Raw genomic sequence first — 26,926 nt, 5'->3', positions numbered from 1 at the left:
CACAACTACTGAGCTCACATGCCACAACTACTGAAGCCTGCGCACCTAGAGCCCATGCTCCGCAACAAGAGAAGCCACCACAATGAGAAGCCCGTGCACCGCATTGAAGAGTAGCCCCTGCTCACCGCAACGTAGAAAAAGCCAGCGCACAGCAACAATAACCCAATACAGCCAAAAGTAAAAACAAATAAATAAATTTATATTTTACAAAATGCTATAGAGAACTTACTGAACTAATATTCTGCTGATTTTTCTTCACTCGTTCAATCTCTGGAGTATCTTTTACTGCTGTGCCAGCTCCTACTTCTTTCTTATAAATTACCTTTATTATAAGAGAAGGAAAAGAATAACTATAAGGTTATTAGAATTCAAGTCCTAGAGATCTGATTCTTGAAAAAGAAAATTTCTCAGATTTTAAAGTAACGTGGATACAGCTTCTATTTATGAGAACCAATGTCACGTTAATCAATTAAATAATCCATTATGAGAATAAATGCAAAACTTTGGTTTTGTATTCCACAATATTACAGTAAACCTCTACTACCTGTTCTAGGGTATGCTTGGTAACTTACAAGGCTTGCTCTAAGAATATAAATCAGCAAACTAGAGTTTCCTTCTCAAATACAAATACATATCACATGTGTATTTGAGAAAAATCAAAGGACATATTAAAAAAGCTCACTAAGCAGTTATCATTTAATTCAAAACCAGCATGAAGTTTTAAGCAACTGCTATTCTCCAAACGAGAGCAAAGATGCTCTCGTTCTCTTCAAAGAAAACATTAGCTCTATCTTCAACATCAACACTAAGTCAGCCTATTTTCCTTATCTTTCCACTTATTCCTTAGACCTTCCCATGTCTCTCCATCCCTACCAATACCCACCCCTTTCAAACACAAAGCAAAAGAAAAAACAAAGTGTCCTACAGAAAAGTAGAATAATTATAAGGAAGTCATACGAGGACAGAACTACTCCCTCTCTTGATATTTGTTAACCCGCAGGTCCCGTGAGTGTGTGTGAGTCGGGGTGGGGAGAGGGGGGCCCTGGAACCACCAGGACCAGTGGGGGTCAGGAGAGCAGGACATGAGAGATGTTCCCCTGCAAAAGCTAGAAATCTGGGAGACCGTGGAATCACAGGAGATAAGAGCCACACTGCCCTTCTCCCTCATCGACTCCTCCAGCAAGATTTCTCCATTTCTCAGCACCGCCTGCATGTGAAGACCCTAAAGGTACCTGAGCAGCATACCTGGAGGGTTAAGAGCTTGCCAATTTACTAGAAGTAGAAAATATTCCAGAAATCTTCAGAAATAATAGAATTTATATTTTTAATAACACATTTGCCTAACTACTAAATGAGTTCATTCTACATTAAAATATTAGCTGTACCATCAATTTTTATTTTAGAATTCAAGTTTATATATCCCTTAAACATAAGCCCAATATCTTAATGAATGGTGCTGACAAAATTCCTATGCCTCAGAACAAAAATATGAAAGTTTAGGAACTGGTTACAAACTGGTAAACCTCTAAGTATATTATCAATGTAAATAATCCATGACCAGGAAGGAAATCCCTTCATATGACTATTTTCATCTTCAAAGTAAAATCTGTGTGGAAGATTAAGATCTCTTTCTTGAGTGAAATTTTAAAATTCAGTTAAAAATAGCAGTTGCTTGTACCAAAGAAGGAGATGTGAATTTGTAATTCTACAACAATCACGATAAATTATAAGTTATAAGAACATTTGGTATTCTTATTATTTTAAAGAAGGAAAGATATACATTTGACAGAAAATTCTAGCAATGCAGCCAAAAATCAGACAATGAGGGAAAAAGGCCCTCCTTACAAAACATAATTTCAAGGTGGCAACTGAAAAGAAATAATGACTACTCACCGCACTAATGTTCTGTTGAGTTGTCTTAATTCTCTGGATTTCAGGAGTATCTGCCACAGTAGAATAGCTAGAAAGCATCTTCTCTGCCTCATCTTTATACTTTTTCTAAAATTATAAAGAGTGAATGTGAATCTGAAACTCTGTGTGTGCATGTACAAGGGAGACAGAGACAAAGAAAATGGTACTACTTTTTCCAACTCTATTATATACCACCTGGCTCTAAATTATATCTTAGGATTCCAAGCAGTTGTTGATGTGCTTATGCAATAGTAAAAATAAAAGCATATGCAAACAGAGTAGGCAAACAAGTCTAGGAAAGCACATTCACCTCCACTCAGGCAATGGCTCCCAACCCAGACTATTCAAACGCCCTGGGAGGGCTTGACCTTAATAGCATTCCTAAGCCTAGAACCTACTCTCTCAGGAGCAGTCCCAGTTCCTGTTCAAAGTAGGCCTTATAACTCCTACCAGTAACCTGACTCTCTTTGCTTACTTGTTTTCATGCTTCTGGATTTATGCTTTGCTTCCTACTTCAGATAAAGACCTTTGATTAAGAGAAAGGTACTAGTATTTTGTAGTGGAGACTGAAATCTCAATTTTCTTTCTACTAAATGTACTCTGAGGGCTTCCCTGGTGGCGCAGTGGTGGAGAATCTGCCTGCTGATGCAGGGGACACGGGTTCATGCCCTGGTCTGGGAGGATCCCACATGCCACGGAGCAACTAGGCCCGTGAGCCACAACTACTGAGCCTGCGCGTCTGGAGCCTGTGCTCCGCAGCAAGAGAGGCCGCGATAGTGAGAGGCCCGTGCACTGCGATGAAGAGTGGACCCTGCTTGCCACAACTAGAGAAAGCCCTCGCACAGAAACGAAGACCCAACACAGCAACAATAATTTAATTAATTAATAAACTCCTACCCCCAACATCTTAAAAAAAAAAAAAAATGTACTCTGAGCTCTGATACATCCTGGGCAATACCTTCTACTAGTGCCAGCATTTACACAGTATTAGGTATTGTCCTAAATACTTAACACACATTAACTCATTTAATTAACCCCACAAGCAGATACTATTATTATCCACTCTTACAGATGGGGAAATTTAGGGATTAGCTAAGAAGTGTCAGAACCAGGATTTAAACCCAGGCACTCTAGCTCCAAAGTCAGGGAAGGTAACTGCATGGCATACGGATGCTTGCTAGGAGAGGTAATTCCTGTTCATGTTGAAATGCACCACAGCATCATTACACCGTTTTAAGTATTCCATTGTATCCCAAATAACTAAAATTCCTTAAATCAGATGTACCCTCATCATACTCAAAAAATCAACATTGTTAAGTTAAAGCAGGAATTCCAACAGCTCAGGCATCACTTCCTATGGGAAGCTTTTACTCTTTTTTTTTTTTTTTTTTTTGCGGTACGCGGGCCTCTCACTGTTGTGGCCCCTCCCGCTGCGGAGCACAGGCTCCGGACGCGCAGGCTCAGCGGCCATGGCTCACGGGCCCAGCCGCTCCGCGGCATGTGGGATCTTCCCGGACCGGGGCACGAACCCGCGTCCCCTGCATCGGCAGGCGGACTCTCAACCACTGCGCCACCAGGGAAGCCCAGTACTGGATTCTTGAGTGACAAGCCGCCGAAGCTGAGTTCTGTAACACTCTCATTTTGAACCAGTGAATGTTTAGACTCTTTGCTCATGTCAACCAGAATTTTGACAAATTTGGTCAAATTCGGTTAAAAATTATTTCAACACAAACCCCATTAACCAAATCCAATTCCTTCATCATTTTTCTTTAACCGTTTTATTTTTTTCATTCCCTTTACTATTTTTCCATTAGGATTCATTCTTTTTGTAACAAATTTTATAACAAAGAAATTATTCACTAATGAATATTTTTGCCCAAATCAGATTTTATCTGATTAACTTTCTTCTTCCAATAAACTTTCTTTTGTGGTCATTATTTCTCTCACATCCAGTTTTCTAGAGGATATGTTACGTGTATACCTGGCAAATTAAATTTTATCAAGAAAACTTAGTTCTTCCATTAAATTTTACTTAATATTCAATTTCACCTAGTACAGTTTTATTCACTCAGTTTCAGTTGAAGTTGATTATTTTAATTAAAACATTCATGATGAAATGGATAAAAGACAAATTGTTTGTAATTTTTTTCTGTAGTATAAGCATTAGAGCCAAGTTCACAATAGAGTCAAAAAATGGACATTAAAAAGGTCAAAATGCCCTTGGACCCAAAACAGAGGGCCCCAACACGGGCGCTCTGACACTCAATAATGTCTGTTGAACTGAATCTACAGCAGTTGTCCCTTTCATTAATGAGGTAATCAGGTTTGGTCAATGGTTCCTTTATAATAGAGTGCATTGACTTTGAATAGAAAGCCCTCAAAAAGACACCAATCACAGAGACACACACAGCACAAGGTGACTGGATATTAGAATACATCTTCATTCTCTACCAACCTGGCTATAGATTTCAGATGCCCTCTTGGCTCGAAGCATATCCGGGATATCCATGCTCACTTGCATTCCTTTCCCTTTAATTTCATTTTCTAAGTCTTTCTTATATTCTTTCTAAAAGAACAGAAAACAATCTTCAGAGGTTTGCATGGCCTTCCATAGCAATGTAGATATTTATGTGTTTGAATCTCAATGCCACACATCTGGAAACACCACTTATACTTTTCCTGTATACAATTCGATATGTTTGTTTTAAACTTTGTGTGCCATTAGTTTCTTACCTGGCTGGCCATTTCAGATGCTTTCTTAGCTCTCTGGATATCGAGGGTACCTGTGCTCACCTGCATGCCTTTCCCTCTAATTTCAGTCTCCAGATCTCTTTTATAATCTTTCTGCAGAAAATAAAACCTGCAATTAGGGCTTTACAATAATTTGAAAATCTGTGTTGAAAAACTCGATGTCATTTTTGACATCAAGATCATGGCTTTTAGAAATAAGTCGGACCTTTATGTCTTTTATTTCTAGGAAACAACAAAGATTTTTAATTTGTGGCAAGAACACAACTTGGAGTGATGTATTCACAAGGAATCAGGAGGTTTTCTCTACTAACCTGACTTGAAAAAGAAAACAGAGTGAGCTGAAGGAAAATGTTTTCTATTTTAATATGGTAAAATTGATAAATTATTGGTTAATATATAATTCAGTTGATGAATATCAATAAAATGTGAGTATAAAGTTGTCAGGTCTTGTTCTGTAGTGAATAATTGCTGGTTGCTTCCCTGGAATCCCACTCCTCTTTTTCCATCGTTAGCTCCTTGATTTGCCACTGGGCAACTCACTGCTTCCTGTTCTAAACCCCCAGCTTGGCTGAGACTGGCCGCCCTCCAAGGGCCCCATTGGGCTTAAGTAAATCCTTATAGCCCACCCCTGGCCCTTCATGATCAGTTCAAGGATAGGTACATTTCTTTTTCCACACAAGGTATCAAGAGACTTTCTCTTTCCTTCTGGACATGAATGGAGAAGTCTGTAGCCCTAGGATCTGCCAGATGTCTCTTTGCAAACAGGAGAAAAAAGCCTGCCTGAGAACAGAAAGATAGAAAATGAAACGGAATCACACTGTTTGAGTCCTAGATCAAGCCACTCCCAAGAACTTCTCTACTGTTTGGTTACAAGAACAATAAGTTATCTGCTTTTTAGAGCCAGCTTGAGTTGGATTACCTGTTACTTATAATAAAATGTCATAATTACACAGACACAGAGACTCTTGTCACATTCTAAAACTGATTATAAAATTCAGCAAGCTGTACTCTTATAATTGTACATTTTTCTGTATGTATGTTTTTCGTCAATGAAAATTATATTAAAAGAAAAAAAACTATTGATTATCTCCTATTAAATTCTTTCAAAAACAGTTATTTTCTATTATGTTGACATACTCTAGATTTGTGATTCCCTGCTCTAAAGTAAATTTTGCTTTGCTTATTTGTGGTGTTCTAAAATTAGAGAAGTCGTAAACAAAAATCTCAATCTCAGAGAAATACTACATTTTTCCCCATCTACTACCGATAAATCTGCCTATTTTCACTGACTTACAGTCTCAGTTTCACTTTTCGGATGAAAGTTCAAGTACTAATGTTTAACTTTCAAACTAATAATATTCAATTATTACTATGTCTGTAAAAAGCTCTGTTTTTAGCAAGCCTCTTTAGGCCCAAAAGCAAAACACCTCATTTGAAGGGCAATATATGTAGAAACTAAGGTACTGATCATAGATTTTGCCACCAAAGTCTCATGGTAGAAGTATGTCATCTAATTTTCCGATATGAACTTTCAAATCTAAAAGCATTCAAAAGCACATAAATAGACTACATAGGACGCTAATCACATCAGTTAATATTGATGCATAATAAAATACCCGAAAACTTAGAAAACTTAAAAGAAAAACATGATGACATCTAGGTTCCAAGCAAGTCCCAATGCACACATGCTTTTAGAGCCTGAGTCAAATGTGTTAATGACCCAGTGGCTAAAGAAAGTCACATGGTCAAGCCCACAGGTACAGGAAGGTTTGAATATTAGACATCATTTGTGTAATAATATAGCACATTGACTTTACCTGAAAAAACAAACATTGAGCTATAGCAAAGTCCCTAAGTCTGGTTGAAAAGGATCTGAGAGTCTGTCATTTGGGCAAACTGGGACATGGTTATAATTACATGCAAATGAGACCTCCGGATTACAAAGATAATAGCCTCACCAAAATTGGTTTAAGCTGCCTGTAACCACAGTACAGCTGACTCCCCTAGGCCTGTTTTCCCATAGGCTCTCAATAACAAAAATGCACCATTTTCCTAGTAAGTCTGAGCCTTGAACAACATGGGTTTGAACTGCACGGGTTCACTTATACGTGGATAGTTTTCAATAGTAAATACCACAGTACTACCTGGTCTGTGGTTGGATCAATCAGTGGGCGCAGAGGAACCACAGATACATAGGGGAGACCATAAATTACATGTGGGTTAACCCCCCGTGTGGTTCAAGTGTCAACTGTGTACAGTCCCAAGATACTCAGAGAAATCTAAACCAGCATATGGCTGAATAAAGTAATGTATCACCATACACTAAGGAAAGATGCAACATTCCAACTTCTCATAAAAGGAATACGTCACAGAAGGTTCTTAGGTAAAAGTGTGAAATGCAAAATTTCTATTCTTCCCACATCCTTTTCTCCAGAGGAAGCATGCTTTATTTTGGCTTCAAGTCTCAGCCCCATGAGGGTGATTTGGAAAAACTTTTCTACAGCTCCAAATTCCCCACCCCACTCCCACACTCCAATCCAGGACCTTAACTAATACTGGATGTCACACTCTCCTCATAATAACAAAAATAGCAGAAAATTGTTAAGTAGTGATTTGATAGTTACTGGGTAGTTAGCTACTCAGAAGCTCAAGGAGGCCACCACAAGAAAGTACTAATAAATCTAAGAAATGAATGACAAGAGAGAGCACGAGAAAGAACCAACCATGCAAAAACCAGGGGAAGGAGTATGGCGCCCATGCTGCCCATGACTGGAAGCCACTGGAGAGTTTTTCAGTGGGAGGAATCACATAACTTAATTCTTCCAGGATTGTTCTGGCTACTGGGTAGAGAATGGGTACTGAGAGGTCAGTGATGGAAGCAAAATTCTGGTTAGGAAGCTACTGTAATGATCCAGGTAATAGAGATGGTAGCTTGGATGAGGGTGGGGGAGAGTAGATGGATCTAGGAAGTCATTATGGGGCTGGAGTCAATGAAACTTGCTGACAAGAGAAATCAAAGTGACTTCTGGGATTTCACTGACACCATTTGCTAAGAAGAGGGTGGAAGAGGGAAGCAGACCCAGGGAAAAATTAAGGGTTTTCGGCGTGTAATGTTGAGTCCCTGTTACAATGTATTTAAACGTCATTTACATGTGGTAATGCCTATGGGACATTAGATGTAAATGGTTGCATATTCACATCCATGTTATAGAACACAATTTTTCTATAAGAATGAAGTAGAACTATGTGAAGTAACATGGAAAAGGGTCCATAATATTTAGTGAGAAAAGCAAGCACAAAGTACATGGTATTTATTTAAGGTTTTTTTTAAGTCTCTGTGTGCACAAGCATATAGTTACCTATATACAAATAAAAATGGACCTGGAAGGCTCTACAGCAAATTCGTAACAACGGCTGTCTCTCAGGGGGATGACAGAATTAAGGGCAGAGTCAAAGAAGGTTTTCAAGTGCCTGTTCAGCATGCATCCTCCCACCCACCCCCACCATTTCTAAATGGAATCCCTATTGGTCAAGAATTCTCTGGCATCCCTAGTTTCTTTGACTAAGTCAGTTATGGCTATTCCATTCCCCTGGCCAGTACCTAACCCTGGGGATGGAAGCAGATCCCAACACGGCAGTAACTCCCCCAGCAGTTAATCAGCTACCTCTCAACCTCCAGATTTCCTGGGTGGGACTCAGTCCTAAGCCAGCTCTTCCTAACTGCACTTGTCACATCGTAGCTCTCCCAGTAACCCCACTGAAGCCTCACCCTAGCCAGCCTTGAGGTAAGTGAGCTGCACCCCTTAACCTGTACCCCAACTTTCTCTTTATGTATTCTTCTTCTAAGTCATCTCTTCCCAAATACTCTCTGCTCCAGTGGCCCTGTTACATTTTCCAAATTTCTGGGGGAATTCAAGAGATGTGGAACTGACTCTGGGGTGTTTCCTTCAAAAAATACACATTTCCTTCTGACTGCTACAACTTTCTTATCTTGTATCTATCATGTCATAGCATCTAAGACAAAACTTCTAAATTAATATCCTGTTGTTCATGTGTTACATGAAGAAGAAAACGGCATTAGATGAATGAACCTCAACCCAAAATTGCTGACCCTACAGAAATTTCAGATGTGTTGATGAGGTCAACGGAGGATATTTTGAGAACATGCAACCAAATCACACAGAAATGGCATGATTGCCATGTTATAGTCTCGATGTGTGATTTTCAAGTTCTGCTCACCAAGTTGGAAACGCAGATATGCCAAGTAGCACACGATCCATCCTTCAAGAAAAAACGGTATGAAAATATTTATCATAGTTTAAAATTAACATGAAATTTGTATTACGGAATAAAGTGAGCAGGTGTGTGTGTGTCTGTGTGGTGTGTGTCTGTGTGCGTGTTCTATTAAAATGCCTTTCCCCAAGTTTTCTTTGATATACTTGAAGTTAATGAGCAAAGCAGAAACTGTACATTTTCCCAGTAAGCATGATGACTGCAGATGGTTTCCATTCCAAACTGTTAAACGAGTCACAGAAAGCTTTGGAAAACGTCATGTACTAATCAGTTTGTTATCATGATCTGTACGAGTCTCAAGGGCTGCACCGCTCACTGTACTAACCTCGCTAGCTAGCTCAGAAGCTCTTCTGGCATGCTGAATTCCAAGGGTGTCAGTGCCAACTTGCATTCCCTTCCCTTTAATTTTTGATTCCAGATCTTTCTTGTATTCTTTCTGTAAAAAAGCAACATTTTACAACACTCAGACACTCAGGGGACAAACATACATCTGTATTCAATGATACCAAAAATGGCTAAACGTATGTTTTTAAAAAAGAAAACATAGTTTACTTTGAACTATGAATGACCGCCTAGAACTAAATTTTCTGAACTGCTTAGAACTATATTCACTATTCTCACTGAAGAAGAGTATATATACACTCTGAAGATTTGTATTATAAAAAGGCTATTGCCAGGTGAGAATCTTCACTGACAATTGTCTTGAGGCCTGAAGGACAGAGGCGAGTTTAAATGAGTTGATATTTTAGAAAGAAGACTGATTTTGAGGTCAGAGCACTCTTGGCTGTGTGTGTGATGTTGGAAATCTTTCTTCACATTTCTTGTTTACTCACCTGCAGTTGGGGATAATAATTCCTCCATGCAGGATCACTGGGAGGGTCAGTGAGACAGCATGTAGCCTAGTGCCCAGCACAGAGCGGGCGCTCAGTAACCGACAGCTTCTTCTGGTCTTTTACTCCTATACCCACATGCGAAGACCTGGGTTTTTGCTGCTCCTGCTACCGTGTTGCCATTCAACTTTCACTGGCTGAACTCTGCCATTGAGAGTTTAAAACAACTTTTCCAAGTATTACTGACAAGTGATTTACAAGATCTGACTCTGAATGTCACTGGATATGTCACCACAACAGAAGAATTTGTAGAAAATTACTAACGCGGGTAAGTGTAATGACAATATTAGCCAAAGACATCGTGACAGACAGCTGCTGTTTCTGCCCGAACAGCATCTATTCCTCCCTCTTCTGGCAAAAAGTTCTACAATTTTCTCTTGAGGAATTACCTCTAACCCCTCTCAATCGATAAACTTTGGGTGAGCTGATTTCCTACTACCCACATATACTTTTAATTCCAGTAAAATGCTTTTAATGTTTCTTTTAATTTATGTAAAGAACACTAGCCAAAGACAAATATAAATCTTTAAAAACACATACCAATTTAGAATATTTTATATTTAAAACATCATTAAACTACCTAGAAAGTTAACTGACTCCAGACTTGATTGGGTCAAGTGTGGGCACAGGACAGAAGGTGACCCAATGAGATTCAATCCTTAGACCTTAATCCTATTTTAAAGAAACAGATGCTCACTTCCTACTGGGATTAGTGGCCACAGACATGAGTTATCCTGTCATGAAGGGGGGCCATCACATAGAAGCAGCCTCTCACAAATGAAGCAACTGTGAAGATAACAGAACTGAGGGATGAAGGAAGAGAGACATCATTCGAATTCCAACCTGAAGGAAACCTGATCTTCGGATTTCTCTGTTCTTCAACCAAAACAAAGTTTCTTTGTTGCTTAACCCAGTTTGAGTTGGGTTTCTATCATTTGCAACCTAATAGGGTCATCACCATCATCACCACCACCATCATCGCCACTGTTTATTAACATACGGGGATAAAGCTTTAAATTTTTTCACTGCTAAAGTCAGCCAGATTCTCCTCAAAGCCCAGTGCCATTATTTACTATTAAAGTAATGACATAATACAAGGATTAAAGGATTTAAAGCACTTCAGAGGCACTTCATTCTTATAAATTTCATGTAAAGTAAGTAATGGCCACTATCATTTTATACAGAGGTTTAAGTGGACGCACTTAGTAGCTAGGCAAGGACTAGGACAGTCATTTTGTTTATGGGCAGGACAGCATGGGAACTTTTTTTTTTTTTTTTTTTTGCGGTACGCGGGCCTCTCACTGTTGCGGCCTCTCCCATTGCGGAGCACAGGCTCCGGATGCGTAGGCCCAGCGGCCGTGGCTCACGGGCCCAGCCGCTCCGCGGCATGTGGGATCTTCCCAGACCGGGGCACGTACCCGTGTCCCCTGCATCGGCAGGCGGACTCCCAACCACTGCGCCACCAGTGAAGCCCCAGCATGGGAACTTTTAAACTACAGTTATTGACAGACCATGATAACACACCTTCCTCATATGCCTTTCACTTGTTTAAAAGATGAAGTTAAACCTTATTAAATTATTTTGGTTAATTATATAGAACTTTCTCTAAAATGAGGAAATGGTCATTTGTCTCACACCACATAGGAGATGGTGAGCATCATTTTTTTTAATTCATTGATTGGGAAAGGACTATTAGGTCATAGCTGCTTATAATCATCTTACACATAAAAGCTGTGGAACATTATACTGTATACAGTTAACCCTTAAACAACAAGAGGATTAATCCACCTATTACTTATCACCGGCTCTCCACATCCAAGGTTCCTCAGCATCCACAGATGCAACCAACCACGGACCGTGGAGTACTGTAGAATTTACAATTGAAAACTACATATAAGGGGACCTGCACCGTTCAAACCCATGTTGTTCAAGGGTCAACTGTAAAATCTCTGAGAAAGATTTACAGACAACGAGATCAGCTGAAAATTCATACATTCTCAATTGTTAAATAAATGTACTCACCTCACTAGCCATTTCAGATGCACGTTTTGCTCTCTGAATATCAAGTACTTCTGAATTAAGTTCCATTCCTTTCCCTTTTATTTCATTTTCCAAATCTTTTTTATATTCCTTCTATGAGACAAGAATATTACTGCTTGAAATTTACTAGGAAACTCTAATTTATATATTGGTTTTTTTTTTAACATCTTTATTGGGGTATAATTGCTTTACAATGGTGTGTTAGTTTCTGCTTTAACAACAAAGTGAATCAGTTATACATATACATATGTTCCTATATCTCTTCCCTCTTGCGTCTCCCTCCCTCCCACCCCTCCAGGCGGTCGCAAAGCACCGAGCCGATATCCCTGTGCCATGCGGCTGCTTCCCACTAGCTATCTGCCTTACTATATATTGTTTTACATGTTTTCCAGAGACCACAGAAAGAAAATATTTCTAGAAAGGAATGAACCAGATTTCGGAGCATTCATGCTCTATATTTCCTACAGATACTTCATTTTCTTTTTTAATCATGCTTGAGTGGCTTCCAATATTATCAGTCTTTTTTCTTTCATCCTTTCCTCTCATATATTTTGGTACCATATTGGTGCCATATTTTAAAAAGACATCTTCCCTTTAAATGGTGAGGAAGATCTTAGGAATGCATGTTTCTTACTAATTATTTGAAGTATTTCTTTGAAAGCTGTCTATAAAATATGAATCATCAGAAGAACATAATTGGAAAAGAATGAAAAACTACAAAATCAAAAGGACTGATATGGCCAAAATTTTTTTTAAGTTTCCGTTTTATTCAAAGATTTGTAAAACCAAATAATTTCCTACAGATTGATAATATATAGTCTGAATTTTGCCCATTTAAATATATGTTAAGTAGATCCAAATGCCTTTACTAATCCTTACATATAACATGGGTTTTTTTGTGTGTGCTAATGAATTTCTTGTCTTCTTACTAATTGAATTATGAAAACAATATATATCTTAATCCAATTCAACTAAGCTGCCTTTATGACTAACTTGTCAGATGAAAGATGAGACTTCCTTTAATAAGAAATCATGTTCTAGTTAATTCTAGGATTCATTTGATGTTATTTTCTCTTTGTCCAGTTTAATTAAATTAGCCAGTACTCTGCTTAACTAATAGCCTACAAGACATTGTAATGACCTGCATGTAATTTTGGAAAGAGCTCTGGAGTCAAATGACCTGGATGAAAGTCAGAGTTCTTTCGCTTATTAGGTCATGTGAACTTCAAGAGAACTTTAAGTAACTGAACCTTGATTTCCACAGAACAAAATGAAAATAAAAGTACTTGTCCTACCAGTGTCAAGGACAATTGAGGAAATCAAATGAAATGAAGTATAAAATGATACTTTGAATACTTTAAATGGCAACAGAAATGCAAAGACCATAAAGTAAAGAATGAGAAGACAATTTAAAGCTAAATGCACACACTTTCAAAGGGAAGTCACAATTTCATTAAGTTACTGAGTCTCTTTCTAAAATTAGACATCACTATAACTTAATCAAAAGATTTTTAATCATTGTCTCTAGGCTTTTTTCCTACACGGATGCATACATTCTAGATCAGTAAGTCTAAAATAAGATTCACTCAAAAAGATAAATAAAAGAGACTGGCGATGGCATGTATGTTAAAGTCATTTTTTTTGTTTGGCCACACCATGAGGGATCTTAGCTCCCTGACTAGGGATAGAACCCAGGCCGCCTGCAATGGAAGCACGGAGTCCTAACCATTGGACCACCAGGGAATTCTTAAGTTATTTATGATTCTCAAAATAGATCTCACATTGTCATTTGTACGTAAATAAGAAAAAGATTCCCCTTTAAAAACTTCATATAAATAGTGCATATTTTTTAACTGGAAGACAATAATAGCAGGGAGCTGCCACATGATCACCCTTCAACTTCAAAAGCTTTTATAGGATCTAGAAGTGAGAAGAGGTAGGGTAGCAAGGACTCTCTTCCATAAATTATATGCCTATTTCAGCCCGGCATATATACAACAGTGAATCACATTAAATTTCTAAAAGCAGTTAAATGGTAAAGGCCAGTTGGCATTTGCTTATTAAAAAAGTTCATGATGATTCATGTCTGTGTAGGTAATTATACTCCAATTTATTTCACTGGTTTAAGACATTTCTTTCAGGAATAGTTTCTTCAGTTCAAACTTCCAGATGACATGGAGTTCTCTAACGCTTTCTCTTAATGTAAAGAGAATCTGTTTAAACAGGGAATTGAAAGAGCTCCAGGTTACTTAGCAACCATTTAAAAAAAAAAAAACAAAGCAAAACTTTTAAACTGTGAACATGATATTTTTAATTGTTAGATTTGAGGGCCTTAATATTCAACAAATTTAATACACTGTGAGCCAAAATGTACCACTAAGTTTGGGGTTTGGGAGGAAGTCCTGCTGAGTATAAAATGAAAAATGGACAAGAATTCCTATGTTCTATGTGCTAAACATATTATTTCTCCCTACTTAGAACAAAAACCACTTATAAATGTACCATTTATCCAGACTGTCACAATAAGCACCTCATTTCTGATATCAAATGTCATGAGAATGCTGCAGTGCTGGGAAGTCACAGGAAAAAATGGTTCTAATACATGTTTTTGCAATAACTAAATTTGAGAGAATCAAGCTAGCCTCATCCATATTGAAAATATTTTTTTGAAAAACTAACTGCTATAAAGCTGTGAAACTACTTATAGAGCTTCTAAGCTACAACCCAAACACAAAATCAAACTATTTTTCAAGTTGTTCCAGGAAATCTGGGTAATTTCTTCCCTCATCTTTAAATGGAAATGTTAACACCTGTTTTTAATGAAAATGGAAAACTCTATTAGTAAAGCTCAAAGTGAGGGAAAGAGTAATGGATGAATAACTCAAACACTGAATTAGAGAATTAGTAGAGAATTGTTTAGTACCTATTTCCTGGGTTATTTCTTTAAATGTCTTTTGTAGAATTGTATAGCAATAGTAGGATCATACCTCCTTCAGAAGGCTGGTGATGTACTTTACATGTAAAAACTCTGGAGTCTTGTCTAAATCCATCGATGACCTTCCTTTAATCTCCTTCTCAAACTCCTCTCTGTAAACTTTCTGTTAGATAAGACCATACAATTTTAAATTTAGAAAATATTAGTGACTGTTGAAAAGATAATAGAACAAGGGTTCCCGGAACAAAATTGATGTTTTTCATATATAATTCTACCACCTCTGAGTATTTTATTTACAGGAAAATAACTCCAACTTTATCATAAATTTTAGAATTCTACCAAACAAAAGCAGGCCCTTCAAGTACACCGTCTCCCTCTAGGAAAGCATTCTGAGAGGGGCTACTTAACATCTCAGACTCTGTTACTGTTTGACATCAGCCCGTTTCAGGAGGAGAACCAATACCACTGGCTATTTGACTGGATCACCTGACTGGTTCACCCAAAAGACAGTGGATCCACCCACTGGAAGAAAATCTAGAGGCATGGAAATCCACTCAAACCAAGGGAGAATGAACATTTATGTCCTCATCGTCCCTCTTAAATGTTAGTCTTATGTGAATTCAAGGAAGACCATTTCTGGAAATTCCCTGGCGGTTCAATGGTTAACACTTGGCACTTTCATTGCCGAGGGCTGGGGCGGGGGAGGGGGACGGTTGGTGGCGGGGGGTCAATCCTTGATCCGGGAACTAAGACCCCGCAAGCAAGCCACGTGGCGCAGCCAAGGAAAAAAAAAGACCATTTCTAAAATGTAATGGAGGCTGGAGGAGATTTTCCTTTAATAATTTTGGCATTGAGAATATTTCTCTACCATCTATGGAGTTGATATGAATCAAGTTACACTGTGAGAAGAATCTTATCTGGAACCTGATAAACTGTTCTTTGGGTAACAGTTCACGACAAGAAATGAAAGGAGATTGCAGAGGGCCTAAATCCATATCCCCATCTGCCTTTTTGACATTGCCACCCTTTGGTTATTAGGCTCTAAATTCTACATTTGAGCTAGGCGTTTGAAAATCAATGGAAACCCAGGATTCATGACTATAAAAACAGTCTCCCTAAATAACAAAAATATCCATCCATGTGAAATATTTATCAGACAAACAAGGGTCCAGATTTTACCAGCTCAATATTTTATTCAAATTGCAACACAAAGATCATACAAATAAATAAATTCTGCATGAATTTATTCCTATTGATACAAAATGAAAAGCTATTTCCAGGATCATTATGTACTTATTACAGGGATAGGTAACTGTGCACAGAAATTCTCCAAACTGTGAGGGAGGATAAGAGAATACACTGTCCCCTCCCCTACATTTGAGTTACACATGGCCATTTACCATTTAACAAACAATTCAGGAATAGCCATCAGAAATAGATGTTCTATAAAAACTAACAGAGCTAATTAAGAAGAAAACACACTGAATTAAAGGAACTACAGACACACCAAAGAACAATGATGAGAAGTGGTCCTCTTTATGTGGAACTAACTGAGATCATAATTATAAAGCTGAATCTAGGGCATTTTGAGGCCAAAAATGACTCTAAAAAATGAAATACAAATATATGTACATTTATCTATTTCTTATTTTTCACTTCAAAAGGCCCTTCTCTCAAAAAAAAATTATTTGACAGAAGTAACTCACTAAGGAAGATTGACGATGACTTGAACTCGCCAGTATATGACTAGAAAATAGAAAAAAACACTGAAGTATGCTTTTTGTAGGAGAGCTCTATTTGTGGAACAGAAGACAAAGAACTTTTCAAAGCCAGATTTAGAGATTTCTTCTAGAAAACACACTGGCTAAACGTACATCTGGCATTAGAAGAAAGTGAGAGAAGCTTAGTTATAGGCTATAACAAAAACATTAGTGGCTTTTCCTGAGTTCATACTTAGCTTTACCTGTGGGAGGCTCTTAAAGAAGCACATGGTCAAGCTTATCCTTTAGGAATAAGAACCATCTCTTGTATCTACTTCACTGGTCCTGCATTTAAAGACATCTTTCACATCAAACTTTGTCTAAGATTTTTAGATATATTATTTTTCTAGTATAAAATGTATCTGCCAATTTATACAGAATAAATTATAGAGTATAAATCTTTATAGTATAAATGTGGTTCAAAGATATTTTCCATTGGAAGATTTCTTTCTCCTCAAGCCCTGATGAGCAGAAACATAATTGCTGAGCCTAAAACTCTAATAGCCAATGGCTATAATTTAAGGGAAAACATGTCTCAGCCTCTGCAAAGGATAATTCTCCCCTAGTGACAATACCAGAAATCAGAATAGCAAAAATTGAAAGCCAATATTAATGAAAGACCCACACAGTCCACAACGTAAGTTAATTCCACAGCATATAATAAATGTATAACTACAGTTAAACATTAAAGCTGATTTACACCTAATGTCAGAAACAGCCAACCACTGCAGTGTACTTTCTTCTGGACCCACTAAACGTTCTGAACCACTCTACTGGTTCCTTTCAATGATAAAACATCAAATTTGCATTAAACAGTTGATGACAAAACAAAGGGACCCACCTCACTCTGCATCTTCTGAGCCTCCTTTGAAGCTTGATATGATGGTGTCTCAACAAATTCAAGCATCGATTTCCCCTTATTTTTCTCATACTCTTCTTTGTACTTAACCTTCATTGAAAAACAGTATAAAAGGCACATAAAGCTCACAAGCCCTTACAAAAATAGAGCAAAGTCAAATAAATATATGTGCAAAACCAATCACCCTATCTTCTAAAATCACACTCTTCTGGCCACTTAGGTTGATGACTGGGTTCTCTGTGGTTAATGATATACAATGAAAGTAAACAGGTAATATATTAAAAACCTTAAGGGGTAAAAATGATTTAGAACTAAATAATGTAGTTCTAGGACTTGTATAAGTATTTAGACAGCTGGGATATATAGATATGTATCATATACGTGGGGTTACATATGTATATACACACATGTTATACACACAGGTATAGGTACATATATAGAAAGAAAGACGAAGAGACAGAGAGGCTGAGACAGAGAAAAAAGGAGAGAGAAAAAAGAGAGAGAGAGAGAGAGAGAGAGAGAGATCCCTGTGATAACTTTGAATGCCTAGCAGTAAATCATGAACAAGAAGAAAAACATAGCTGTGATTCTCTCTTTCTGACAAAGGAAAGACAGTGTTCTTTGGGACTGTTGAATTTTTCCGTAGACACTGAGTGAAACACAGACACAGAGCTTTTATGTGACTTCTTTCAGTTTCACTAAGCATTATTTAATACTATCATAACATGAATTATTTATTTCAGTTACAACCAATTTCAGTTACAAACCAATAAATTTCGGTTTATAAAACGATCGATATTTTCTATCTCCTGAAAACAAAAACTAGAATTATATTCTGTAAGCTGTCAGAGTGGTCGGCTTTTTTAGCAATATAAATTAAATTCACAGAATTAAATTAAATTAAATTAAATTCACAGAATTTAAATTTTTTAAATTCTTTTTTAATTAAATTAAAATTAAATTCACAGAAATTTTTTAAATTAAATTCACAGAAAAGTTTTGATCATGATTCATTTCATTCAGAAATGTATTTTCATTAAAACCCTTAGGTATAATAATTACTTATGAAATTGGTTCTTAAGTTGTATTATAATAATAATTTTAATGGTAATTAAATCCAAAAGAACCTTTTCAAAACTTAGAACTTTGTGGTGGCAGGAAATATAACAAATTTTTAAATTCCTATTTTTAGGAATACTTTTGTTTTAGAGAAATATAATAGAATGATCGATGAGAGTGTGTGAAGTATAATAACACATTATGTTAGGATAAAATTTTGTGGGGAAAACGAAATAAAAGTAAGAACACAAGAGAAAAACACATACATTTCCAAACCTTAAAGGAGAGCTGGTTTGTATATTTTTTAAATAAATGAAGGTGGATATCACATCATTATGGAATTTATGTTCCATGGGATACATTTAAAAGCGTGATGTAAAATTTTATCTTAATAGACGCTGGAAATAACATCTTTTGCAACCATTGAAATTCAGAACCAAAGAAAAGCTATCAACTTTAAAGTGTTCAAGAAAAAAGATATTTTTAAAGATTTCTTTCAGAGAGTACATAGAATTTCATAGTCGAAAGAAACATTAATGTAGAATACACTGGTAAGATAGTTTTTCCTTTTTAATACACTTATAATTGAACTGAGAAATTATAATGAACTTTGTGCCTGGAAAATTACTTCTGCAGCTCAAAATGACAAATCAGTACACTATAAAATTGAAATTATGAGATATAATCATTTAATTAATTAACTCATAAATTGTAAGTTTTAGCTTGTGTATAGTAACTATAATATTATGAAATGCCTGCATATGAAACATGGTTCAAGCTTCCCCAGCCCAATAAATATAGAGAGCGTACTGTCTGAGATTTTTTTCACGACGCATATTCCTTCCAGCAGCTGCACATTCTCGGTCCAGGTGCCCGGCAGTGAGTGTTACAGGGTCTGGGTTGGGGAGGTCTCATACCTGACTCTGGAGCATGGCATTGCCTTTATGGTGCAGATGTTCCACAGCGTCCGTGTCAAAATGATACATGCCTTTGTTTTCCTCAAAAAGCTTTCTATACTCTCGCTAAAATAGAGAACATGAAAATAAAGTCAGAATAAAAGAGGCTGATGAGAGCAACTAATACTTAGGAATGCAAACTGAAAAACGCAAGCCAACAAGAACTGCAAAGCTACCACCAGGCTCCCATGGCTGGTTGTACAGATTTCTGACCCTGTGCTAAACCGACAACACAAGATAGACCAGCTCTAGGTGGTCAGTGTGAACAGCATCTAAAACACTGAAGAGAAGTAGAGAACAACTGGCTGTAAACACAATGTAAAAGAGATTTGCGACACTGAGGAGTGACAACAGAAAACCCGTGACATGTGTGAACAGGCAAAGTGGGCAAAATAAAGGCAACTTGTCCTGCCCTTATTCTAGAACAGAAATGTATTTAATTTCATCTACAAGAAGAGAAGGAAAGGAAAGAAGAAAGAACATAGGAACGGAAAGCTGGAGTCAGGAAAGAAAAATAAGTTGTATACAACGGTTCAGCCCTGAGAAAGATTGGGGTTCATAAGGAAAATTAGAGGGTGAGAAATAATTCAACTAATTTTCCTAAAAGGTGAGGGTAGGAAGTGCCTGGAAGAGAAACTGAGGAATCTGGGTATGGTTGGTTGCATTTTTAAGGTGAAGAAACTGGATTAAGACATTATTCAGACATACAGACAAAAAGGTAAATTTGGGGCTTCCCTGGTGGCGCAGTGGTTAAGAATCCGCCTGCCAATGCAGGGAACACGCGTTTGAGCCCTGGTCTGGGAAGATCCCACATGCGGCGGAGCAACTAAGCCCATGCACCACAACTACTGAGCCTGCACTCTGGAGCCCATGAGCCACAACTACTGAAACCGGCGCACCTAGAGCCTGTGCTCCGCAACGGGAGAAGCCACCGCAATGAGAAGCCTGCGCATCGCAGTGAAGAGTGACCCCCGCTCGCCGCAACTAGAGAAAGCCTGTGCACAACAACGAAGACCCAACGCAGCCAAAAATAAATAAATTAAATAAATATATTTATTTTTAAAAAAAAGGTGAATTTGGAAGAGACCAGAATGGATAAGGATGCCACATTTGTCAAGTGTAGGACTCTAAATACAACAGGCAGCAATAAGACAAAAATTGCTTCCTGATTTTTATCACTGGAGATTGGACACTTAGTTATTTTGCCTATTTGGAAGAGACTTTTAGAGGTAAATAGTAACTCTCAAAGACTTTTAGAGGTAAATGGCAACTCTCAAAGACTCACGTCTACAGAGACTTAAGCTAAAGTTTGTTGCTCCTAATGAGGATTTCAGTGAAAGTGGCAGAGTGGAGGGCGAGGTAAGCAGCATTTGAAAGGGAGCAGGAAAGAGCTAGGACATTTGGGTCTTAGGAGATGCTCCGTGATCTGAGAGTGAAGCAGGAAGAAGGCCCAGTGCCAGGGATGGGAAGGATGGAAGGTCCAAGTGGCCTACACATGAAAACTGCTTTCCCTGGGGACGCAGCAATGGTCCCCAGAGGCATTTTCAGCCAATTAGGGAACTAAGACACGTGTCTCCCAAAACTCTAACCAGAATACATTAGGGAGGATAGCACCCCCAGGAAGCTCATGAAAATGTTCACATAGTACATCTTGACACAAGAGAACAATTTCTAAATAAATTTTGGCTTCTCTACTAATTTTTTTAAAAAAGATAATTTCAAAGAATAACAGTATACTTAAGAGATGTTATAATTTGATTACAAGTTATTTTATAATATATATTTATAAAATAGTTATGAACTGAATGTAACAAGCTAGGATACATTCCATTACTAAGTTAAAATCCAGAACTAATAAAGTCTGGGATAACGGGTATATACTGAGAAAAGGTCAAAAACTACTGTCCCTAACTCAATGATCTATTGTAGTTACAGAGAATTTCAGAAACTCCTATTTTAAAACCAAAACAAAACCACCCTATTTGAACTAAGATCTGTAAAAGATTACCAATACTTGCTTTTTCTTATATAATAGTCTCTGTTGCCTCCTAGTGGGAATTATACAGAGTAACACAATATATATTTTTTTAATTTATGCAGTTATAAAAGAAACTGAAAGCTAATAGAGCTCTATTTTCCAAAGGAAAATGTTCTCTCAAAAATTTAATCAGTTATGGATGTAAAAACTCATAAGGCACTAATTTTACTCTACACACTACAATTTTTAAAATTATGATTTATATCAAAGACATTCAGAGGTCTTTAAAAAAACAGCCATTTATAACAAACTGACAACTAATTCTGGCAGAATGTCTGTTTAAGCATTCCCTTACTCAATCTTTTATTAAAATTAAGTTGCCTTTATAAATCAACAAAATCCCAATTCTCTTTACATTAAAATTTAAAAGAAGGCAATTCTGATGTACAATAAATTCGAGCCAGTGTAACATCATGCAACTTTAATAAGTAGAAACTTCAGAGTAACACTTTTTTTGGCTCAAACTTTCTCTTCCATGAAGTAACTGTTCAGTCACAATTCTATGACTGAACGGGAAAAAAATCTATAATCCAGGCAAAAGCAACCTGAATGAAGGTTTAAACTTTATAAGTGGTATATAAAACAAGTGGAATATACAAATTTGGTGGGTTTTCTCTGTTGAAGAGAATATAGAAACAATTACTATTATTGCTTTTCACCACTATTATAAAATAAAGGTCAATTTTTTTTTTTTTTTTGCAGTACACGGGCCTCTCACTGTTGTGGCCTCTCCCGTTGCGGAGCACAGTCTCCAGACGCGCAGGCTCAGCGGCCATGGCTCACGGGCCCAGCCGCTCCGCGGCATGTGGGATCTTCCCGGACTGGGGCACGAACCCGTGTCCCCTGCATCGGCAGGTGGACTCCCAACCACTGCACCACCATGGAAGCCCAAGGTCAATATTTTTAAAAAGAAATATTGCCTATGAGTGGCATGCCTTTTTTCTAGCTACCAAATTTTTGAATTACCACCATGATATTTTTGTTGGCTTATTTACACATGAAACCTTGTGTCCTAAGGAAATTTAACCCAAATAGGGATGAGAAAGAGTCCCAGGTCAAATGCTACTGCAATGATCAAACTGGATGAGCAAAGACTAAACATGAAGAAAGCAGAGGCTCAGAGCACAAAAACATATTGATTTTTAGAAGCATACCTATGAGTCGTGGCAGAAAATGTATAACTGAAACAGAGCCACTCAAGGAACAGAGGCATGTGTGCAGAGGAGCAAGGGATAAGCATTGAAATGGCAGGACAGCATGAATTAAGCATCCAGGGACTGAGTCTAATTCTGTGCCTGACAGTCTCCCAACCTTCATCCCTGTTCAACAGACAGGAAAGAATAATGGACTGCTTTTCCTCCAGAGACCAGTGATAATTAATTAATTAATTAATCTCCGTGAATACAAATTATTTACATGGAGATTACATTTCAAGCAGAAAAGAGGATTACAAAGTAATGAACAGAGGTTTCAATATATCAAAGCCAAGTGTAGACATTTTTAACCTGAACTGAAGCTTTTCTCTCATTATTTAATGGTTTGGGAACCAGGTTTTGACTACAGATTTTTCTCATGCATGACCGTGGGTACATCTCTTGAAGATGACTGTTTTCGCTTTTTCACATTCTTTGCCAACATATCAATACTTTGCCATCAAATCTGTGCCTGATCCAAAGCAGATATATGATAAATTTGGATAACTTTTGAGTAATTATTAAAATAGGCATAGAAATAACTTGAGGTCAAATTAGAGTTCATCATCACCGTGGGCCATTCTGAGATGTAGGAAATACAGGCACAGGTGAGCCAGGGTCATCAGGAATGAGAGCCAGTGAAGTCAGGGTTCAGACGCACTGCGTGCTGGAAACAGCATGTAAGAGCTGAGCTCTGAGGGAATGGACCACTTGGCAGTGGACACAGGTATTTTCATCAGGACATGAGGAAATCACCCTCTCCTCCTACTTGCGCTGAAGAAAACATCGAAACCTTCATAAGAGTAAAAGTATAGCATCAACACGAACACCCTTGAAATTTATTTTTAGAGAAGATATAATTTAGACTAAGATAACTTTTATGCTACCTACTGAATACCAGACACTCTGCTCTGGCCTGTACAAAATAAAAGATCCCTGACTTCCAAGTGGCTTCAATCTACTACAGAGAAAGAAAGGGGAAGGAGAAAGACAGAAAGGACGCTCATACAAACACTTGGAAGGGTAGCTGTTCAACAAGAAAGTTTGTATTCAAGAAATATTAAAGAGCTAGCTTTGTAAAGCGACAGCCTGGGTGGGAATTTAAGCAAGACACTACTTTTCATTAAGTGAGTTACTGAGGGAGGAGTGAAGGCCGGGCTCGCCTAAGGAAGCAGGTGTGCTCATGAGCACTGCAGACACATCGGCTCCAGAGACACACACCTACAGTTGTCAACAAACGACCACTTACTCCGCTGAGCATTTTGCTGGTTTTCAAAGCGTGGTTTAAAAACAAGTTTGGGAGATCTGAAACTGGATCATGCATATTTTGAATGTCTTTCTTGTACTTCACCTATGAAAATAACATGGAACAAAATACCATCTAGGAGAAGAAAATATTACGCTTTTGCATTATGGCCGTTATTATTTTAAACACAACAAAGTATTATTTAACGGGAAATTGACAAATGAATTTACAAGGAGCCACTAGATGGTGCTCATTTACTACGGAATGAATAAAAGAAAACTACAGGGACTTGAAAATATTTTGGTAACTCCTTTTGTTTACTTGGTCAGCAAGGGTGATGTTAACAGAATCAAGTAACTTTAACAGAAATTCTGCTTGCAAAAAATGAAGAAAATAGAAACTTTACTCTTTAGAAATTACCACCATTGTTCTATTATATTTTGTGTCTATTTTAGAGCTTCTGGTGGTTTTCATCCTATTACTATATAGAATGCTTCTTTTCTCTTTAATCAGTTGCTTTGGAAACATAGTAATATTAGTAATAATAATAATAAAATGTTAATAATAGAAAACATCAAGCACTTACTGTGTAAGTAAGTAAACAAGTAAAAACTTTTCTGTTTAAACACTTTATATGTATTAAGTAATCTCCACAATCCTAGTAGGTAAATACTTTAAATATCCCCATTTTACAGATGAGGAAACTGAGGCAAAAAGATGAAAGCATAATATTAAGTGGTGGAGCAAGATTCAAATCCAGGCAATTGATTCTAAACCTTGAGCTTTCAGTACTGTGCTCTAGGTTCCTTTAAGTATATCCCAACTCTATTTGCTTTACGTTTGTACACACACAAAAATAATCAAATAAGAAAAATAAATCATTATGATATTCCCAAAGGTCCTAAAAGACAGAAACACCTAATTCAATTGCTGGTAACAAAAGCTGGGTAATGAACACAAATTATAATACCTTCTAAACATTAATGAAAATAAAATATACCAAGTCCCAAGGATATGACAGGAGTTGAAAGGTTTAAATGCTCTAACAAAGCAACAGTTCAACAATAGTCAAACTTAACATTTAAAAAGGTACTCTATACATCATTCAATTATAGCAAAGTAATTGATTTTTTTCCATGTTTCTTTTTTTATATTCTTCCTAATTCTCATAAAAAATTAAGACATCTTTTCTTATAAATTGAAACTTTATTTTTAAAGACATGAAATGAAAACAAAACTTACGAAGAGGTATTTCACAGAATTTACATAAGGGATAAGAAAGATATTGTAAGCCATCTCAAGTACAATTTCTGGAAATTTCCTTACGATAAACTACCAATCACCAGGTATACTTTACAATATGCACAATTTCATGGATAATTACATGAGTGAACTATTGTCATAATCACCAATTTATGATACTACACACTACTTTTCTGTAAAACTATATAATCTATTTCTATTCTTGATCGGCTATAATAGTTTTATTAGCAATATTGTTCCTACTTATTAATTAATTAGTAATCAGTAACCATTAATAGTAAATTACAATATGAAATTTTTCTCAGAAAAGCTTCAAGAAAATATGCTTCAGCTTTTTCTAAAATTATTTGGAAATGACATGATCCTGATTAAGTGTCACAAGTACCACACAGCCAAGTCCGACAAAACAAGAATCAAAATATACTGAAAATAATCTTCTGTGAATTACGAGTCAGGAAGCAGAAAGTAACTTACATTACTCGCCAGGGCAGTGGCCAGCTGACTTTGCCTAAAAGAAGCACTTTCAAGAGGATTGTAATGATGTTTCTTATCCTTCATTTCATTATCAAATTTTTCTTTGTATTTAACCTTCCATAAAAGAAACAAAAAGGATAAATTAAATAGCACATTTACCTTTAAGCTTTCAAAGTAACATGTTTGATTCTTAATTACATCAGATAAAAGCTACCTTAAAAATGTATGATAGCAAAAGTTTAAATTCCTGGTATTTCCCCCCACACTCCCCCACCCCCGTATAAAGCTTAATTAGGCATAAAGGGTTTTTTTTTAATTAAAAAACACCTCTACTTGAACATGGATCATAAATGCAATTAGGCATGAACTCAAATCCTATTAACAAGAATTATACACTAAAATCTGGGGATTTTTAAATGTCAGTTTCCACTTCTGCATTCCTAACATTTATGATCAGTTAGAAATCAAGACCACAAATGTCTTAACATCTACCACGTTTAGAAAATGGGTCCTAAATCTCAGAATTTGAATATTAATTTTCCTAAGAGAATTATTCCAAATGCAGGACATAGCTCATACCATGGTTTTTCTCATCATTTCCCATTTGTTGAAAACCTCATTGTTAGGGATTACATTTTCTGAAACATCCTGGGTCTATTTAATGTCATTTTTCATTTCTCTGTTTTAACTCCACAATTGTATTCAGTGGCAGAACCATCTCCAATCTTCACTGTGGATTTTTTTTTTTTAAGTAGTCTTAAGGCAACCAAAAGAAGGATTATCAACTTATCGTGTAGAACTATATTCTTCTCCATGAATAGAGAAATATGTGAATGTATGTTATGATAATTAATTAGAATATATATACAAATTCTTTACAAAAATAAAACAAAAATAGCTAGTCTCATTTCACATCCGCTTTTATTCCTGTAGGCAGGAAAGGATGCACAAATCTTAGAAGCAAAAGTAAGCTCTTTTGTCTTCTTGTAATATTTTTTATTATATAATGATTCTTACACTATTTGGTTTTCTTACAACATTCAGAATGCACCTTTATTCTACATCCTAAGCTCTGCCTTGCAGAAACCTTTACAAAAAAGCAGTTTGGGAATGGCTCATGTTACCTCTTTTAATCTAGTGTGTATTGGGGGATGGTCTCCCTCAGGGACACAGGCCGCGTACCTACGAGCGGGAGCTTGTGAAAACCCTGGTGGGAACACATTTGGAAAATATGTCAAGATGGTTCACAGGGAACATT

The 26,926-nt window shown here is 36.9% G+C and overlaps 1 protein-coding gene across 2 annotated transcripts in view; it reads right to left on the bottom strand.

Annotated features, from left to right (window-relative positions):
- Positions 1-26,926, bottom strand: part of NEBL (nebulette) — a 339,097-nt gene that overhangs the window by 41,969 nt on the left and 270,202 nt on the right. Inside the window, exons 8-18 of one of the 2 annotated variants that reach the window (XM_029237019.1) lie at positions 25,669-25,782; positions 23,935-24,036; positions 19,416-19,520; positions 17,422-17,529; positions 14,873-14,983; positions 11,868-11,978; positions 9,281-9,391; positions 4,645-4,755; positions 4,367-4,477; positions 1,894-1,998; positions 230-322 (exon numbers count right to left, since the gene is read on the bottom strand). The exons of the other annotated variant lie outside the window; for it this stretch is intronic. Coding sequence (XP_029092852.1) covers positions 230-322; positions 1,894-1,998; positions 4,367-4,477; positions 4,645-4,755; positions 9,281-9,391; positions 11,868-11,978; positions 14,873-14,983; positions 17,422-17,529; positions 19,416-19,520; positions 23,935-24,036; positions 25,669-25,782 — 1,182 coding nt within the window. The remainder of the gene's footprint in view (positions 1-229; positions 323-1,893; positions 1,999-4,366; positions 4,478-4,644; positions 4,756-9,280; positions 9,392-11,867; positions 11,979-14,872; positions 14,984-17,421; positions 17,530-19,415; positions 19,521-23,934; positions 24,037-25,668; positions 25,783-26,926) is intronic. 2 annotated transcript variants of the gene reach the window in all.

Source organism: Monodon monoceros, unplaced genomic scaffold, assembly GCF_005190385.1.
Source record: "Monodon monoceros isolate NGI ecotype Baffin Bay Population unplaced genomic scaffold, NGI_Narwhal_1 Super_Scaffold_21, whole genome shotgun sequence".
Taxonomy (NCBI): domain Eukaryota; kingdom Metazoa; phylum Chordata; class Mammalia; order Artiodactyla; family Monodontidae; genus Monodon; species Monodon monoceros.
The sequence above is the reverse complement of the archived record's forward strand: the minus strand, read 5'-3'. Positions and strand labels throughout refer to the sequence as shown.